Source organism: Ambystoma mexicanum, chromosome 9, assembly GCF_040938575.1.
Source record: "Ambystoma mexicanum isolate Mex_15411 chromosome 9, UKY_AmexF1_1, whole genome shotgun sequence".
In the NCBI taxonomy this organism is placed as follows: domain Eukaryota; kingdom Metazoa; phylum Chordata; class Amphibia; order Caudata; family Ambystomatidae; genus Ambystoma; species Ambystoma mexicanum.
This window is the reverse complement of record NC_090931.1, coordinates 959253676-959271998: the sequence shown is the minus strand read 5'-3', so window position 1 is coordinate 959271998 and position 18323 is coordinate 959253676. Positions and strand designations below refer to the sequence as shown.

Genomic DNA, 18323 nt, shown 5'->3' with positions numbered 1-18323 from the left:
GCTCGGATGCCCTGGCGATCATGGAGTGAAAAGATCCAATCTCGTCGGGCGGAGAAGCCCGGGTGGGAGGTGACGACGGCAGATCCTCGTCGTACACCTCGTCGTCCGTACCCATCGCGGCCGTGTCAGTCCCCGTGTCATCCTCTCGAGTCGTGGACGGGGAGGAGGGCTGAACGGGGCGCGACGGCTGAAAAGGAGGTGGAGGGTGAATCCTTCTCTTCTTAGGAGGGGGGCTGCCCGAAGGGCCTGGTTCCGGGTCCCCCGACGTGAGTGGCTCCTCCACTGGTAACGGCAGTCTCGTCCTTATCTCTGAGCATAAGGACTGTATAGCCAACAAAATGGCCGCCGAGTTGTCCTGCGCGCTGGTAGAGGGGAGTCCGACGGGCGGTCAGGGGCCCCGTCGGTACCCTCGACGATGTCGTCGTCTCCTGCGTCGGGATCCCTCCCGACGGGCTGGTCTTCTTCCACGCCAACGCCGTGGCTTAAGACCTCGATCAGTTCTTCCTCAGAGGTTGAGGCCGAATCCACGACGACCTCCTGCCCCCCCTTTTTCTTCTCCGTCGGAGGTTTCACGGGGGTCCTGTCGATGGGCATAAAAGAGGACTCCCTCCGCGGTGGCAGGGAGACTCTGAGCCCCGAGGTCGCCGCCACCGGTGTAGCCTCCACAGGCTGAGCCAGGGCCGCCGCGACTGTCTCGATAGAGGCCTTGGCAGGATGGATTAAGGCTTTCACCACCTTAGGTGCGCTCACCGCCTTCTCCTTGAGGGGGGGGGGCACTGTCTCGCTCCCCCTCCGCCTTAGAGCTCGACCGGGGCCTCTCCAGGAGCTTCGCCGGGTGCTCGGCGTTCCTCTTACCCGACCCAGAGCGTTGGCTCGTGGTTGATGGTGCCGGGGAGGGTGCGCCCTGCTTGGCCTTGTGTTGGACCCCCGTCGCCGGGGCGTCCTCAAAGGTCTTAGAAGACCGCTCAGATTTCTTCCTCCTTTTCTCGCCGGACGGGCTTTTACCTTCCAGCCAGTTGGCGAGACGTTGATGGCGGTCCTTCATGGTCCGCTCCGACATGTTGCCGCAAAACGCACAGTCCTTCTCCACGTGCGTCATGTCCTCATGTAGGCAGTAAAGACAAAAGGAGTGTTCGTCTTCCTTAAAGACATTCTGTAGCTGGCATCCAGGGCAGACCCTGAACAGCTTTCCGGGCGTCGAGCTTCCCTTCTCCTGGGCCATGACCGAGATGGGCCTGAGAAACTTCTGGAATCCTCCAAAAGCGTAGCTTGACGAATCTTCACCCTTGAGGGGCGTAGACGAATCCGACACGGGTCCCCGTTGATCGGATGGAGAGTCGGTGGAGCTTGAGGCTCTTTTGACCGAAAAAAACGAAGTTTTTTGAGAAAAAAACGTGAAAAATAGCACTAACGCTCGAGAGCAATAGCACGAGGATCCCAACACATGAACGTGCGGTAAAAATCTGAAGATGGCTGCTAGAGGCGGGGCTTAGGTAGAGGGCAGTCATTGGCTGTGGTCAGTATGACGCAGAGACCAGTGATTGGTTATTACTACGAAAGACAGATCAGAAACGAAACTGATACTGGTTTTTTCTTTACCGAGGATTCCCAGCCTGACGACGGGGAATATTCATGAGCATGTGAATCCATGCCAGACCCCATGCTGGAGAAAATGTGTTTATCGTTCAGCTGGTACTACACACAGGTACTATACAGGTACAACGATCAAAAGGCAGTGGAATGGAATGACAGGATACAAAGATACTTGTTCTCAATGTCATCCTATGAAGGATACGGGGAGACAAATGTTTTGCATTTACTTGCCCCCTGACTCCAATTTTCCCAGATGACTTGATGGGTCAACTGCGGGTCAGTGGAGGTTGAATTTTCCCACCGTTGGTTCCTTGAGAGATGCTCAGGCACTGCGGATGTAATGATTCTTGTAGTCAGGAGCAGAGTACAACCCTTGGTGATGGAGAAATGCAAGATTCACTGATGCAGCCCTCTTTAGGCAACTTCATAGGATGGGGGAAGGCAAGTTCCAATGCCAGCCACCACACACAGACTATGGCAGGCGTCCTTTCAGTCGCAGTTGTAGAAGTCATTCCAGGACAGTATACCTTGAGGTTGGAATGCTTAAATTTGTACAGAAGACGATTTGAACCACAAGCTAGTGACTACCAACTTTCCAGGTGCAAACACGGAATGGCGATGGTTTTAGCAAGATAGCCCATTGGAGAGCTGGACAGTCCACCAGGGGGTCCAGGGACAAATCCGAAGGCTCAGGATGGCTGGATCTTCAAAAACATGTTGAGACTGGTTGGTCCCACCAGTGCAGTGGTTGAAGAAACGCACATTGTCTTCAGAGATCAGGTAGTCCAACAGGGCTTCACTGAGCCAGACACATGAAGGGATGCAAGGTCTCTTCAAGGATCATCTTTGAAGGCTGAATACACAAATACACATTGGCACCATATGCATCATTTATTCTTAATTTTGTGGGATTTACTAGGATGCATTGCGACCAGGGAAAGTTAGCATAGGCTTTCTGTGTTCTATAACTCAAGATTCGCACTGTGTGATCGCCTAGTCAGGATTCCAGAGTAACCACTCCCTTCTAAACTGCACTCATCCACTTCTCTGACTTGTAAAGCTCACTACGCTCACCTGTGATGGCTGACAGATCGGAGACAACTTAAAGCCAAAATATAAAGTTTACACGTCTTCATTGGTGTTCAGATGGATTTTCAGAACTAACCCTGTGGGCAGATTCCAGCAGGCCATCCATTTCTGGTGAAGAGGAAAAAAAAGACAAGTCTAACCAAAGTCTAGCACGGTAGTCACAGAGATAGATGAGGAAAACTCCAAGACTGCCAGAACATTCAAGGGTCTTGCGATGAATCAAGGGCATTCGTCCCTTCTCGCAAAGGGGGAACCACCCCCTTTGAGGCTGGGTAGTTGAGCCCGCTTCGCAAGATCCTCTCTAGGGGTCTGGGCAAGTGGGACCTCACTGGGAGTCGCTCCCCCTCAGGGTACAAGGACACTCATTCCCACAAGGAACTCCAATGACCAACAACCATATCTGCCTATATGGGACTGCCTTCCATGGGTATCCGGTAATATCCCTATATATATATATGGTCGCCGTATATAATGTCGCCGGGAAAAGGTCGTGGTGACAATATATAGGTGACCATATATATAGGGACAGAGGCAGCGGGGGTTGAGAGGGTGTCCCCTGCTCCCCATGAAAAATAAAGGGTTTGGGGGTTGCGGGGCTGTCCCACGCATGTTCCATGTAATAATGTCCCCACAAAAAACTGCAATTTTTCTGCGATTTATTTGTATGGCGATATTTTTAAGGGGACATTATTACATGGAACCCTTCCATGAAGAATACTATTTGTCGCCTGCAAGTGTTTAACCAAACGAGCCATCCACAGAAAAAGAGGATATCTCTTTTAGAAGAGCGTTGCACATAAGCGAGATGCGTCGATCGCCGACGTAATCACTCCTTGAAGAGGCAGACGAGAACAAAGCTGCGACAATTTCGGAAAGCAAAGTATGCCAGCTCAAGGCGCCAGAGGACCGATGAAGAAGCCAACAGGGAGTCAGTTGTAGAGATGGGGAGAGGAGACCCGTTGAACGCGATGGCGTGACCACAACCATACGTGAAGGACCAGGCGTTCATAGATGGCAGTATGCTGCAGAGAATCCGAGTGTGGAACGCATGTGAAACAGGAGGAGAAGGAGAAGCCAGAAAGCAAAGTCGATTATCCGAGCGAGTGCAGAGCACTGTGATGTTCCCCATGACAACCAAAGTACTGGGTTGAACGGGAGAAGCAGGAGGTCGCCAGGGCAAACGTATGAGGAGAGAAAATCATCTAAGCCACCGACATTCAAACAATATACAAGCATAACTGGACATAAATATAGTGAAAAACAGAAAAATAACATGATGGATAATACTGCATTGGAAACGGAAGGAAAGTCGAAACTAGTACTCTTGGATATCATATATGATATGATATGGCATTTATAACGCGTCTATACACAAGTGTTTCAAGGAAGGGAAAGGCCATGAGAAGTCTGTGTTGACGAGTGGAGTAAGGAAAGCCACTAATACTACTGTTACACCATCCATATCTGATCATTCAATTGTTTCCAGCACCATCTCCTTTGCACCCTCTGACCTTTCCACACTACTTGCTTCATCTATTACGAAATGGAAATGTAAACCTTCTGCCATTTCCTCTTTCTCTCAGACCTACAGTTCTCACTCTCCTCCTTCACACCCAATGCCTCTTCCACCAACGTTGCCTTCTCCAGCGTCCAATCCCTACTATATGACTCCTTCTCCTCTCACTTTTACCCCCAAGTCTCAGCATCCTCAACCCATGGGCCACCCCATTCATATTCCTTCTCCGCACGGACATGCATCGGCTGCTGCACAAATGGAGGCATACCCACTCACATGAGGACCCGCAACTCTACCCCTGTGCACTGAACTCTCTCAAGTCCCCTCTTGATAGAGTGAAAAAGGAATTCTACCTAACCTCGATTGACTCTCACTTCAACCATCGTAGACGGCTACAGGGCACCCTAAACTCAGTCCCCCTAAGTCTAGGACTATCACCTCCACTCTTACAGCTAATGTCCTAGCTTAATACTTTGCTGCAGACATTTCCAAAATTAGTGACTCTCTCCTGACCTGACTCACACTACTTCCTCCTACATTCTACACTCCGCTGACTCTACCACCATCCCCTGCCTCTATCTCCCACTTTAGTCACCCTAATGCTGACAAAGTGCTATCGCTACTGATGAAAGCCAACCCCATCTCTGCTTCATCAGACCACCTAGCTCGTCAGCTAGTCAAGCGTATTGCCCTGTTAGATGCTTCTCACCTTGCTGAACTCTTTAACCCATCCTTCGACTCCACTTGCTTTCCCTCAGTTTTCAAAAAAGCCATGGTCATCCCTCTCCTAAAAAAGCAATGGGCTGACCCGAACCTACTGACTAACTATCACCCTGTGTCTCTGCTTCCACACTACTCTATAGTGCTCAAAAGGGTTGTGTTCAACCATCTTACCAATTTATTAGACATTCAGGACGGGTAGTATAGCTCAGCGGCAACACTCTAGTCTTGGAAGCAAGACGACGCAGAGCAACACAGATTCGAATCCCGGGTTCGCGCTTAGAAACTTCTTCGGTATTAAGCGCGTTATAAATAACCAATTATAATTATTTAAAAATCCAAAACCTTTGAGACCCACTACAGGCCTGTTTCTGCTCCTGTCACTCCATGGAAACTGCTCTCGTGAATGTGTCCAACCTCATCGCCTCTGCTAAGCACCCCAAGCTATCCTCCATACGTCTTCTCCTTGACCTGTCTGCAGCCTTTGATGCTGTCGATCACTCTGATCTCCTTAATACTCTTTCTTCTTGGGACAATCACGCCCTTGCCTGGATTCTATCCTACCTTGCACCTCATCAATTCTCTGTCTACTGAAGCAACAACACCTCTCCACTCACTCCTCTAACTGCTGGTGTTCCACAAGGCTCTGCCTTGGGTCCGCTCCTCTTTACACTTTACACCTCTGCTCTTGGGGCACTAATGTCCTCCTTTGAACTCTCTTACCAACTCTTTGCGGAAGACACTCAAATCATCTTCTCTTCCTGAACTCACCTCTGATCTATCAACATTTCCAATGGTCTCTCTGCCATTAAACATTGGATGGCTTTGCACTCTCAGATATAAAACTCCACCAAAACAGAGGTGCTCTTCCTCCATGCCAAAAGCTCTCTCTCATCTCTTCCTCTGCCTATCCAGTTCCCACCTAACACTCTCCCCTACCCTTCTTCAGCTAGAAACCTCAGCGTCATTTATGACCCTTCTATATTTACATCTCCAAATCCGCAACAGCAGCTCGCCTCAACCACCTAAATATTAGAAACATCAGGCACCTTCTTCCTTTCAACACCGCCAAGCATCTCTTAACTCTTGTTTTGTCTAAACTGGACTACTGCGCCAGCATTCTTTTTGGTCTCCCCCGCTATGCTTTCTGTCCTCTCGACAAGATCATTAACTTTGCTACGCGACTCTCTTTGAACTGCCTCAATTCACACCTACTTCCTCGTACCATAACCAAATTGGATAGTGGACTACTAAAAACAGGGCCAGATTGAAATGTCTTCTCCTGGTTCACAAATCAATCCACGGTAAGGCACCACTGTATCTATCCTGCTCTATCCAACTCTACAAGCCTTCTTGTAATCTCAGCTCTGCCTCCTTGACTACCCTTGTGGCTCCTCACTCTCTCACTTCCACTCTTTCTCTACCCCTGCTCCACTTGCATGGAATTCCCTTCCCCTGAACATCAGAGAAACAGTGCACATAGATCTGTGCAAAACCAAACTAAAAGCCTACCTCCTAGCCTCGGATTTACCCTCTTAAACTACCTTTCATTGGCTCGCTAGATAACATTTTTCCCTTGCCGCTAACCTGCCTCTGTCCCTCACTTCCTCTGCCTCCACTCCAGCACTTCACCCATCATGGTCACATCCCGAGCACAGCTAGCCGTACCACCTACCTGCACTTGGAAATGTCCAATGTTGGTTGTCCTTAATCTATGTATGTCCCTGGTGACTACTCCCCCCCTCCACAACCTGGTCAGAATGTCCCTCAAACTCACCCCATTTTAAGAAGTTCACTACTTCCCATCAAATCTGATTTCTTATCTATTGTATGTCCTTTTGTGATCAAAAGAGCATTGTTTCCGCCTGAAAAAAAATATATATATATTTATATATAAAAAGAAAAACACATACATCATTCAGGTTGTAGCACTTCAAAAAACCTTACTCTATGCATGTAGACACCTCCGATTTACTTCAACCCCAAAGTCCATAAAAGTTAATTGATCCTCCAGGTCGCCCAATAGTATCTTCTATGGGTAGTTTACTTGAGAACACATCCAAATATTTGGACTACTTCTTTCAACCTTTCTTTTCCAGCTTGAGTTTGTATATAAGAGACGTACCGTATTTATTAACTAAACTTAATAACATCAATTGAGAACCTGAATACCTCTTGTTATACCTAGATGTAGTCTCATTATACACCTCCATTCACCATCTAGCTGGTGTTAAAGCATGTTGCTTCTTTCTAGAAAGTAGGTCCATCAGTTATCGCCAGCACAATGACATGCTATTGCAAATGTTACAGTTCTATTTAGAACATAACTATTTTCTCCATGAGAATCAAATATATAAACCAACCCATGGAACAGCTATGGGGTGTTTTGTATGGCCCCAAAATATGCTAACTTATATATGGGGTGATGGGAGACTCAGAGTTTTATTCCTAGATGCACTAGCACTTCTAGACGTTGACATATGTATCCTGTAAAGTCTGCTATATACAAGGTTGCACTACCATTTTTCTTTTGAATTAGAGTACATTTCTACATATGCAGACACTGTAAATCCATATGTTTCTGGTAACTACTTTGCATATGTACAAGCACTTTATGACATCAGCTAGCCGGCCTATAATATTATGCACTTGCACTTTCAGATTGGAGTACTAGTATACTCAGGTTTACAGTTCCCTAAATACTTTGTAAGTTTTGAGAAGATAATCATTGTATACATGCACTAAGCACTTTATAATAATAGCGGGCTGGTTAATGTGCTTTCAGATCATAGGTACTGTATGAAATGTTATATTTATGAAATTAATATGCTGCCATTTTTTACTAAGGAGGTCACTTTGTAAATTCTGCATTGGCATTGTTACATACATACCGTTCGAAATTGTAAGAAAATGCACAATGGTACTAGAATGGAAGGCACACGTTTTCGTGTGCAGATTGCCGGAGCTCGTCTCAAGCTTTTAAAACAATTCCCTTTTTGGGCATATGACTGCTAGTTGCTATTCAACAGCAACGTGTGGCCATAATTATAATTTTGACACACGTGTGAATGTTTATAAAATGCACCTCATACATTTAATTATGATTTTCTCTTGTGGCAGAGTGGAGTGGTCCAAACTTCCCATCTTTATCTCGTGAGGAATATATACAAAAAGATGCACTGGTAGTCTATAAGGGGTATTTGACCATGATTATAATATATTAATAGCCATTCCAATATGGTGGTTATTTTTCGAATAGGACTAGTGATATGCTTTTTGATCATATGATCAAAAAACATGTGATGAGGGGGAGGAGCGGAGTGCTTTGGCTGCGCTGTTTATACTTGTTGGTGCAATCGGCACAAATGGACTATACTAGCCTGAAGAAGCCTGTGTAAATGGGTGGAACGCGTGGCTTTCTCCACCCAGATGGGTGAGCGTTTTCTAACCATCTGGTTGCCAATTGGGTGAGCATGTTCAACATGTTCACCAACTTTGTTGTGTGCTGTACTTTTACTAAGTAAAGAAACTAACTAGTAAGGGCGCGTGTGCTTGGGTGTTTTTGTTTACATGCATCAAGTAAGGTTTTTTGAAGTGCTACAACCTGAATGATGTACATGTTTTTCTTATATTTAATGAATTTGGCCAAATTCATAGCCTTAAGCACCGGCTACATGTTTAGGCAGAGCGCTTTGTTTGGCTAAAATTGTTTGTTTTATATATTTATATGTATACATATATACACACAAGCACACACAAACACACACAGTGGACCCACAACTATAATAAGTGTTGAGAATTAAGACTGGCAAGTGAAACAGATAAGAAACAGGATCTAGTAGAGAGGACTCAGGAGAGGGGGATTCGCAAGTAGGGAAAAAGTTGCACAAAACCTCAGAAGGGTTGAACCTCAAGAAACAGAGAAATTTAAAAACCAAGGGAAAGAATAAGAAATAGCATTTCAAGGTGAACCGTTATAAGTATAACATTAAGGAGACTACAAGACCCAAGAATGTTTCGGAGGAGCTATGTGAGCTCATTAATTAAACCCCAAGAGCGTGTCAAAGATGATCTTCCTAAGAAATATATTTTCAACCAGACACATTTTATACATGAACAATACAGCAGAGAACAGATAAAAACCTTAAGAAAAATCAGCAGGAGAGGTGGCATCAAGGGAACGGACCAGAAGAAGAAAGACATTCTTTTGGACCACTTTTGAGTTGTTCATCTTAGTGGTGGGTCAGATAAAGTTTGGACTGAGGACAATTTACTTTGGACTTCCTGATTACAGACGAGCACCTTTAGTTACTTTAGTTAGGCAGGGAAATCCCTGAACCAATAGGGAGAGATCAGCCTTTTCTTTATTATTTTATTAAACAGAAAGTAAACATGTCCATAGTGTGTCTAATCCTTCCGCACCACCAGAGCCTTTATAAGCAGTTTCTGGGCTCTATGAGAAATTGACCCTTTCGTCTGCCACCATCTACCTCAGGGATAAGACTGGCCTTGCATTTCTCCCAGGCCGAGAGGGTTTCCCATCCCCTCTTGACAAGGACAGGCAACTGGCTCCCTCTGCACAGCTGGTAATGGATCGCTAGCATGGCATCTTGTTCAAGCCCCAGTAGGGTCGATTGAGGAATCACAAGGGTTGCCAGACACCATCTGCTGGGCTGGGACACAAGTAGAGTTTCACCCTTGCAGGGAGCACGGTTGAAAGGATGCCGAGTATTACCTTGCATGAATTCCTGGAACTGTTGGCGGGCCGGATGCTGCAACAAGTGCTCCATGTTAATGAGCCTCAGTGCGAGCCACCTGAGCGAAAGCATGTCACTCAAACGGCAATAGGTTGGACACAAGTGGTGGGGTCTGGTACTGAATAATTCTTACTGCTTGAGTGGCAGCAAGTCGACCCCAGGAATGGGGCATAGAGGCAGTCTTGCAGAAAAAGGGGACCACTGAATCAGAATTAAGGTGCGTCACCAAATACGTGCAAGCTTCAAGAGAGTGTTGTTAAACCGACCAAGCAGAGAGAAGTACTGGCGATTGGGATTCGAGATGTGCATGAAGGAGGGGCTGGCACACAGGCGTTCCCTCAAATGCACCTAAGATAAGCTTTTAATAAATCTGCTGGCTAGAGTGCTCCCGTCCCGTCCCTGTTAGGATGACATCTCAAAGGTATGAAAGAAAGGGGACAGGGAATAGTAGTATGAACATGTTGCCATATCCCAGACTCTTTAGTTTGCCACCCTGTTGCTAAGCAACACATTTCCTGACCATGCACAGGTACATCCTAGGGCTCATATTTATATGTTTTCTAATTACTTTAATTCTATTAAGAATACTGTTAAAAAATATGGAAAATGCAACTGATAAACAAAAGTGTAAATATACCAGAAGGACTTTGTAAAACTAAAAGCATCTTGATGTTCCATCAGGACTAAATGCAAAAAGGACTTTAAAATGCACAACCAACCTTTGAGCATCTGGAGCAAGGTCTTTTTTATCCACAGATCTACTGTCTGGTCCCCAGTTCATTTTTACTAAGTCAGACAAAAGCATATTCCGGTTGGCGTACGGTAGAGGTTTCCTGTGCTTGTCCAGGATACATTCAAAATCTGGAAGAAAATATTTTAATAAAAGTAAATCCAAAGCAAAAATAGCATCACACTAGTACAGAAATAAAACAGAGGTTCCTGAAATGGAAGAATAAAGTCTTAGGAAGGGAATTACCTATTTAATATCCATGTAACCTTTTCAAAGCACATTTTGTATGTCCTTTGATAATTTTGTCTTTTCGAAAACAAATACAACCATTTGACTGCTCCCACTGGAGTTTGTCTTGGGCTGGAGAACTGGTCTTACGAGCTACTGATTTCCAAGGTGCTGATAACTAGCTCTCATTCTGCCATTAGGAAGTATATTTACAAGCCTTAAACTGTGGGATGGGGCTTGGTCTGCTCCCCAACACAAAGAAGAGTGAGGATCAATGAAACACAGAGACCTGAACTTAAGGTTTCGAATGGGTTTATTTTGAACATATAAAAAGGGCATCAACTTCTCACACTACAGTACGAGGATTTGGCCTTGGATTCCAAAACAACTGCACCAAAAGGCAGTTCAGTGTTACAATTGTCTCAAAAGTGCAGGTTCCCTCACAGCTATCGCTGAGGGGGTTTCAGTCACTAACAGTCTGGGGTCTAAGTGGGTCCTGCACCACTTATGTCTTCTCCTGCTTCACCTTCTTGGTAGTGCTCGGTTACTGGTGTCATCTGCTGTCAATGCTAATATCTGGGAGACCGTGGGAATGAGGCTAGAGATCGCAAAGCTTAAGCCAATGGTCTCCCCTGCTGGTCACTTGCTAGGTGATGAGAAGTTTTCTAGTCCTGATCTGGGATCGATGAACGGGTTACCTGTTTTTTTTTGCTGCCTGGCAATTTTGCCCAAATGTTTTTCTAAGATTTTGCATTTTAATTTCCACAACACACACTGGGGGGAGACCCCCTACACCTCCCCTTCAACCTCCCACTCCTCCTTACTATATACATTACCCATACTTGTCATATACATGTTTGTGGTAATAAAAAATAAAAGCAGCACAAAAATGCAGCAAAAATAAATTGTGACATTGCAATTTGGCAAAAGTGAGTAATACCGGTCTGGGGGCACGGACACCCAATTCCCTCTTCAGGTGACTCTTCTCATGCCACTGCAAAAGCCTTCTTCTGTCCACACCTATGTACTCCAACACCAGACTGTTGCTCTCTCAGGCGCGTTACCTTCTTGTCTCTCTGCCATATGCTCTTATCTGCTCCCACATACAACACTGGCCCACCTGGTTTTTTGTATACTCGTGGTACCATCCCTTTCATCCTAAGCCTTTCTAGGCACCTCACACTCTTGGTCAGATCTTTCACTGGCTTGCCCACCTCCTTGTCTGTCACCTTCTCCTTGACACATGCTCAGCTATGCGAACACCTATATGTGATATCTAGAAATAGAATATGTGTTAGAGTCATCAAGATGGATGCAATATCTTTCGATGTTTGTGTGCTACATCAACGATGCCTTCGGGATATGTGACAAACGTATTTGTATAGACTATTTGCTTACAACATCCTTTAGTAATAACGGTTACTTAATTACAGGTTAGACTGCTGTTGAGAATCAATGTACATCTAAGGTTACTTTTACCTTAATTCTATCAAGCACTTTGCCTGTCATCCATGAAAGGTAATTGAAACAATAAGGATTCCAAAATGGCTGCCGGGGATTGAGGGCGTGTTTGTCTTCAGCTCCGTTCAGGGGAAAAGGATGAAGCAGGCTATGTGTCTGTGAACTGGATGCGTGCCGGGCAGTGAAGCATTTAAAAGAGGCGTAATGGAGCAGAGATGGGGTGGGTAGCCTGGCCCCCCCCACCCTCCTCCTTTTCGAGGAGAAGCGGCCCACGTGTAGGCAGAGGCCCGCAGCGCCAGGACCAGCGGATCGGAGGACGGGAGGAATTCAGAGCAGCAGGAGGCCCCTGGGCAGTGAAAAGGAGCCAGCGTGGGCCGGAACAGAGGACTTGAACACCCAGTGAGGGGAGAAAATAGAAGTAGGAGGAATAACTGCACAGGAGGTTGGCATAAAGGATATGCCGGTTATCGGAGACCCTGGGGTGCCCAGTGTGCTCCTAGTGGAGCTAATAGAAAGGAGGACACATAATGAGAAGGCCAGAGTTTCCGTAGGCTAGACAAGTGTGGCATTATCAGCAGGTGCACAGATTGGCACGGGGAGCAGCAGGTGTTAAGAGTGTGGCTTGAGGAGGCAAAAGTGCAAATGAAAAAGAAGTCCCTCAAAGGAGACCAACAGAGGAGTGTCACTAGAAGTATTGGGAGGGAACAAGGGGGAAACAATAATTCGGTGGAGGTGGCAAGAGGAAGGTAGTGGAGCACACAGAGGGTAAAGATGAAGCACCATTGGTGAGGCTATTACAAGAAGAACAGGGGTGAAAGAGGGTGGCTTGCCCCTTGACATACATAAATTGTAGATGGCTTTCAGCAAAGAAGATCTCAAGGAATGTCTTAAGTATATGAAGGGGAGAAAGACTAATACATTGGAGGAGCAATTTGCAACATTGCGTGACGAACGGAAAACCTCTCTGACCAAGGTCAAGGGTGAAATGAAGACACTAGGAGAAAGAGGAGATTTAACTGAGCAGGGTCTGGCGGAGATACCAGAGGAGGTACACCAAAATAGTGAATTGTTGGACCAACTGGCTAGGGACTCCCACAATATGGAACTGCAGGTGGAAGACCTGGAGAACAGGTTGTGTCGGTCCAAAATACATGTGAAAGGCTCGAGTGAAACAATCCTGGACACAGACTTGAAAAGCACAATGCAACAATGTTTCGGGAATTTGTTGACGGACAGACAGCCAAAAGAGGTTGGGATTGATCATATACATAGAGTGGGACCTAGGAGAAGGAAACCAGGAGCAAGGCCTAGAGAAGTACTTGTCGCCCTTACCTTATGCAGTATGAAAGAGAATATTTTGAGAGCAGCAAGAATTGCAGATTACGTTACAGAGAAGGGGCCACAAATACAGCTGTTCCAGGACCTGGCCTTAGTCACATTGCAAAAGCAGAGAGCTATGGGTCAAGTGATGCGGGTCCTCGTTGCGAAAAACATCACATATAAGTGGATGTTTCCGTTTGGACTGCTGTTCAGTTTGGAAGGAGTGCAACATCGAATTACGTGTGCAGAAGGTCTACCATTGCTGAATTTGGAAGAAGAAGATCAGGGAGAGAGAGGATCAAGGCCCCCTTTCCAGCGTGGCCAGAGACAGTGGGAGTGGACCATGGTACAGAGGAGGATGGTTGGGTGTAAGAGGCAAAATTGAAGGGTCCCGAGCTGAGTGGTCAGGAGTGGGAGGAGCGGAGGGGGGTCAAGGATAGCCCTTTCCGAAGTCAGTGCGTGGGGTACAGCAAGGGAACTAGAAGGTGGTGAGGTTAACTGTCCGACCTGGAGCAGAGTGCTGGCGTGTTCTATTTTGGAATCTGTGAGAGGTGGTAGGTTACATCCCAATGGGGATTAGCTCAGGTAATTACATGGACCAAGGCTTTGAGGTAGGTCCCAGAGGGTATTTTAGGATCCTTGGTCTGGGCCTGAGAAGGTGTTGTGGGGAAGGGGTTGTGTTTCAAATGAGGGTGCTGTGGGGGGGGTTTGGGGAGGGTGAAGGGGCAGAAGCAGGGAATGGTAGAAAATAACAGGAGATGGGGGCGTGGCCAGGCGGGCCACCATGCGGACGTGCCTGCTTTAAGCTCCAGGAGGGGCATCCATTTACAAGATTCTTTATGCCTCTCATCCTAGGCAGGTGCCTAGGAAGACGGCAGGGGCCTGGGGGCGAGTTTTTCGATCGCCTGGGAGCTGTCCCGCTTGGAGTTCGGAGCCTTCGAGGGGGAGGCCCGCGGTGTGCAAAATGGCGGGCGTTCGGGAGATGCCGTCCCCGGGACCCACTGAAAGTTTGGGGGGGGCGACTGAAAGACCCGGAGGAGAGTGGCTCCGGGACGTGGCGTCGCTCACTGCCAAGAGAGAAGCCCCCGACGCAAGTGCGGCTCTCCGCGGCCCTGCGGCTTCACCAGGGGTGCGGGCGGCGGGAGAGCCGTGTGAGCCGACCAGAGGGTGTGCAGGCGGCCTGGGGAGTCAGAGGAGGAGACGTTGTGCCCCACGGCGGTCCACGACCCCGCTGAACGTCGCCTTGCGGTCAAAGGCGAACCCCCAGCGGAGTCAGGAAGCAGAGAGAAGACGGTGAGCCGCCCCGGGGAGGAAAGGTGAGCCACACGGACGGTGAGCGGGCGGCCAGGAGAAGCCTGCTAGGAGCGAGGTGAGGAGCGGGCTTCTCCGGAGCGTGTAGTCCTTTTTGTGTGGCCCGTAGCAGAGAGACAGTTGGAGGCGACGAGTGGCATGCGATTGGGGAGCCCTTGCCTTTTTGTGCCTGGGAACGTCTGTGGACTGGATGAAGAGAGCTATTACAGGAGCTGCATGCCAGCGCCTAGTGGGGGAAGTGAGCCCCTGGTAATACAGCCTTGACAGTCTGGATGGTGGGACAAAAAATGTGCTAATGAATAAAAGCTTCAAGGAATTGGGTGATGTATTGGCACCCTTGATCCTGGTGTTGTAGGAGTGTTACCCCTCCTGAGCGCAACGACCTACAAATACAGCTTTCAAGGAAGCCCCACGGGTTTCCTTGCTGAGGTGCACATCCCCTCCCCGGCAATGCCCAGGACGGGAAATAAACACAAAGTGAAAAAGATTACTACTTTCCTGACTGCAGTGACGCCCAAAGCGAGGAAGATGGAGACGGTTGTGGCAGAGATTCATGCTTCGCAGGGGTCAAATCTAGCCCTTGACCCGGCCATATCTAGACATGACTTGGAGGGACTGTTAAAGGCTTTTAAGCAAGATATCACACAGGCAATTACACAGGAGCTCCAGTCCTCAAAAGACTCTTTGGCACGGTCGATTGCAGAAATAAGTTCCACCTTGACAGGCCTTGAGACCAGGGTTGACGAATTGGAGAACCTAGTATGTGAGCGCGAACCAGAGACTGATGACCTCACCAAAAGAGTTCAGAATCTGGAAGATAGGTTGGAGGAGATGGCGACCAAGCAGGCAGACCTGTAAAACCGCTCAAGGCAGGTTGAGGATCAGGAACACGCTGAATATGTGCAGGCTCTCTTCAAAACCCTGTTGAACCTGGGTGCTTCTGAGGAACTGATCCTGGACAGGACCCATCAGGTGTACTCCTCTATTCAGCAAAAGCGTAACCTTCCTGATGTCTTGACTAGAGTTCACTTCTTTCGGCAAAAGGAGGAAATAATGGCGGCAGCTAGAAGGGTAGAAAAGGTGGAATTCCGTGGCTCTGTTATATCACTGTTCCAAGACCTCTCACCATACACTTTGGCAAATCGCAGGCGCCTCCAGAGAGTCACCACGTGGCTGCAAGCGAAAAAGGTGCGCTACCAATGGGGATACCCGTGCAGGTTACTGTTTGAATATCAAAATCGCTCTTGAGTCATTGGTTCCGAGGGAGAAGCAGATGGGTGGCTACGAGACATTGCTAGTGCGTCTGGTGGCAAGGGCGCTGATGATGAGAACAGGTTGGCTCTTTGTCCCACGCCAAAGGATAAGAGGCGAAAGCCCAGGGGTCGGACTTAAGCTACAACAGCCAAGGCATTGGAAGATGTGGAACAGGAAAGCACTATTCCCCCCTGATCTGGTAGTGACAGTCAAGTTGCAGAACTCATGCGCCGCAGCAAAGAGTGAAGAAGGACTGACAGCATTACAGTTCGTCAAGTTGTGTTAATCTGGTTTCCCTTCTCTGCGGCAGGTATTTGCCTTAAAATGTGAATGGCTTCTGCAAGGCGAGTGACGAGGAGCGGCTGGAAGTAGTTTCTGGGCTCCCCAGACAGGGTACTTATGTTAATAAGTTGAGATAATAATTGTTCTTGCTTGCCCTGGTTGGGATACGATTACAAGGAGACTGACGAAGTGCGGCTGGAGGTCATCCCTAGAGGGACTGGTTGGGACATCCGCACAAATAAACTGGTATGATGTCTGCTTGCCTTTTTGTCCTGTTCTGGGCGATGCTGGTGGACTGCTGGGGTATGCAAAGATGTAATAATGTCTGATAGTGCTTCTTTGTGCGCTCTCCATGCATGCGATTACTACAATCTGGGACATGTTGGGATGACCCTGAAGTGTTCTAAAGTTGGGTGCCCGTCACGGGGATCATGCCCGTTATTGTTACCTTGAAAGGGTGGCTGTTCAAATTAGTTGCCTTGAGAGTTTGGCAGCAGTTGGTAATTTGTTCCTTTACTTATTCCCCTTTCTTTTTCTTGTCACTTTTTGAACTTTTATGTTACTTAAGGAGTCTAGTTTTCAAGGTTTGTGTCAGGGTTTGTACTCTTCTGGAATGCTAAGGGTTTCATGTGTCCCTTTGATATGCATCTGATATGCATTATGGTGGAATGCAAATGTCGAAATTGGGGGTTGACAAGAACCAGTCCTATTGCACACAAGGATTAGAAGGGCTCAATGGGCATGTGAAACTGGTGAGGTGGATGGGGAATGAGGTGGGAGGGGGCTTATGTTCCCTAGCCACGCTGAACGGAGGGTGGAGATGGACACCCGCTCCAAGGAGAAAACGATATAGCTATGACTAACCTGAATTTCCACTTCCTCTCCCTGAATGTGCAGGGGTTTAATTCCCTGATTAAATGAAGGGCTTTGATGCACCGCATGGCCACTCTAGACTCTTCGCTCCTATTTCTTCAGGAGACTCACTTGCTCCCATCTGATGAGTTCAGACTTAATAATAAATTATATTCCATGAGATTTTGCGCCTCTTCGGGGAGTAAGAGAGGCGGGGTGGCCATTCTGGTTCGTAAGGGGACCCCGTTTGAGGTTTGCAAGACGCTGAGGGATTGGGGGGGGGGCAGATATGTCCTGGTGGTGGCTAAGTTACAGGGGAGGAGGGTGACGCTGGTTTCTCTGTACGCACCCAACTCACAGCAAGACATGTTCTTTGCGTCCTTATCCAAACTCCTGTTTGAGCATGCAGAAGATGAAATCATGATTGCAGGTGATTTTAATGCTGTGGTTAATCCTCTAATGGACAAGTCTCTCCCTCCAACTAGTGTTGACAAAAAGAATTTCTTGGCACTTACTACGCTCCTGCGAGAGCACTCCCTTATAGAGATATGGAGATTCTGTCATCCAGACGAGCGAGAATATACATATTATTCGGCGGTGCTCAGGGGATTCTCCAGGCTGGACATGTTCTTGGTGTCTGACAAGCTTATAGCCCAAACAACTGGCGTATATATATTACCTAAAGCCTTGTCAGATCATGCCCCGGTACTATTAACGTTGTCCCTCCTTAATGACTCCCCACACGCGCCTGGAAGTTAAATGAGTTCCTCCTGAGGATGCCCAGTTCCGCTCTTGTATTTCAGAGGCTATTCCCCATTATTTTAATGAGAATGAGTCAAATTAACTGCTTTATACTATGATATGGGACGCTGCAAAGGCTGTGCTCCGGGGCCAGATTATAGTTTACTCGGCAGAGAAGGGGAGGGCAAGGAAACAAATACAGTCCCAGCTGGAGCGCCGGAAGAGGGAGGAATCCTATAGATGCAGACCCACACAAAGGCTGAAACGGGATGTTAGGATAGCCCAGAGGGCTCTCGAAGCTCATCACATGAGCCGTGCAGCATATAACATGATGAGAACTAAACAATACTATTATTCGAAAGGAAATAAAGCCAATCGGCTTATGGCGACTAAGTTGAAAATGGGGGCTAGTCGTAATATGCTAGATGGGGATGGGAGGAGGGCCACCTCGGAGAAGCATAAACTCTGT

The 18323-nt window shown here is 47.5% G+C and overlaps 1 protein-coding gene across 3 annotated transcripts in view; it reads right to left on the bottom strand.

Annotated features, from left to right (window-relative positions):
- FASTKD1 (FAST kinase domains 1) overlaps positions 1-18323 on the bottom strand; it is a 677639-nt gene that overhangs the window by 90679 nt on the left and 568637 nt on the right. For all 3 annotated transcript variants that reach the window (XM_069616163.1, XM_069616165.1, XM_069616164.1), the window contains one exon: positions 10395-10536. In XM_069616163.1, coding sequence (XP_069472264.1) covers positions 10395-10536 — 142 coding nt within the window. The remainder of the gene's footprint in view (positions 1-10394; positions 10537-18323) is intronic.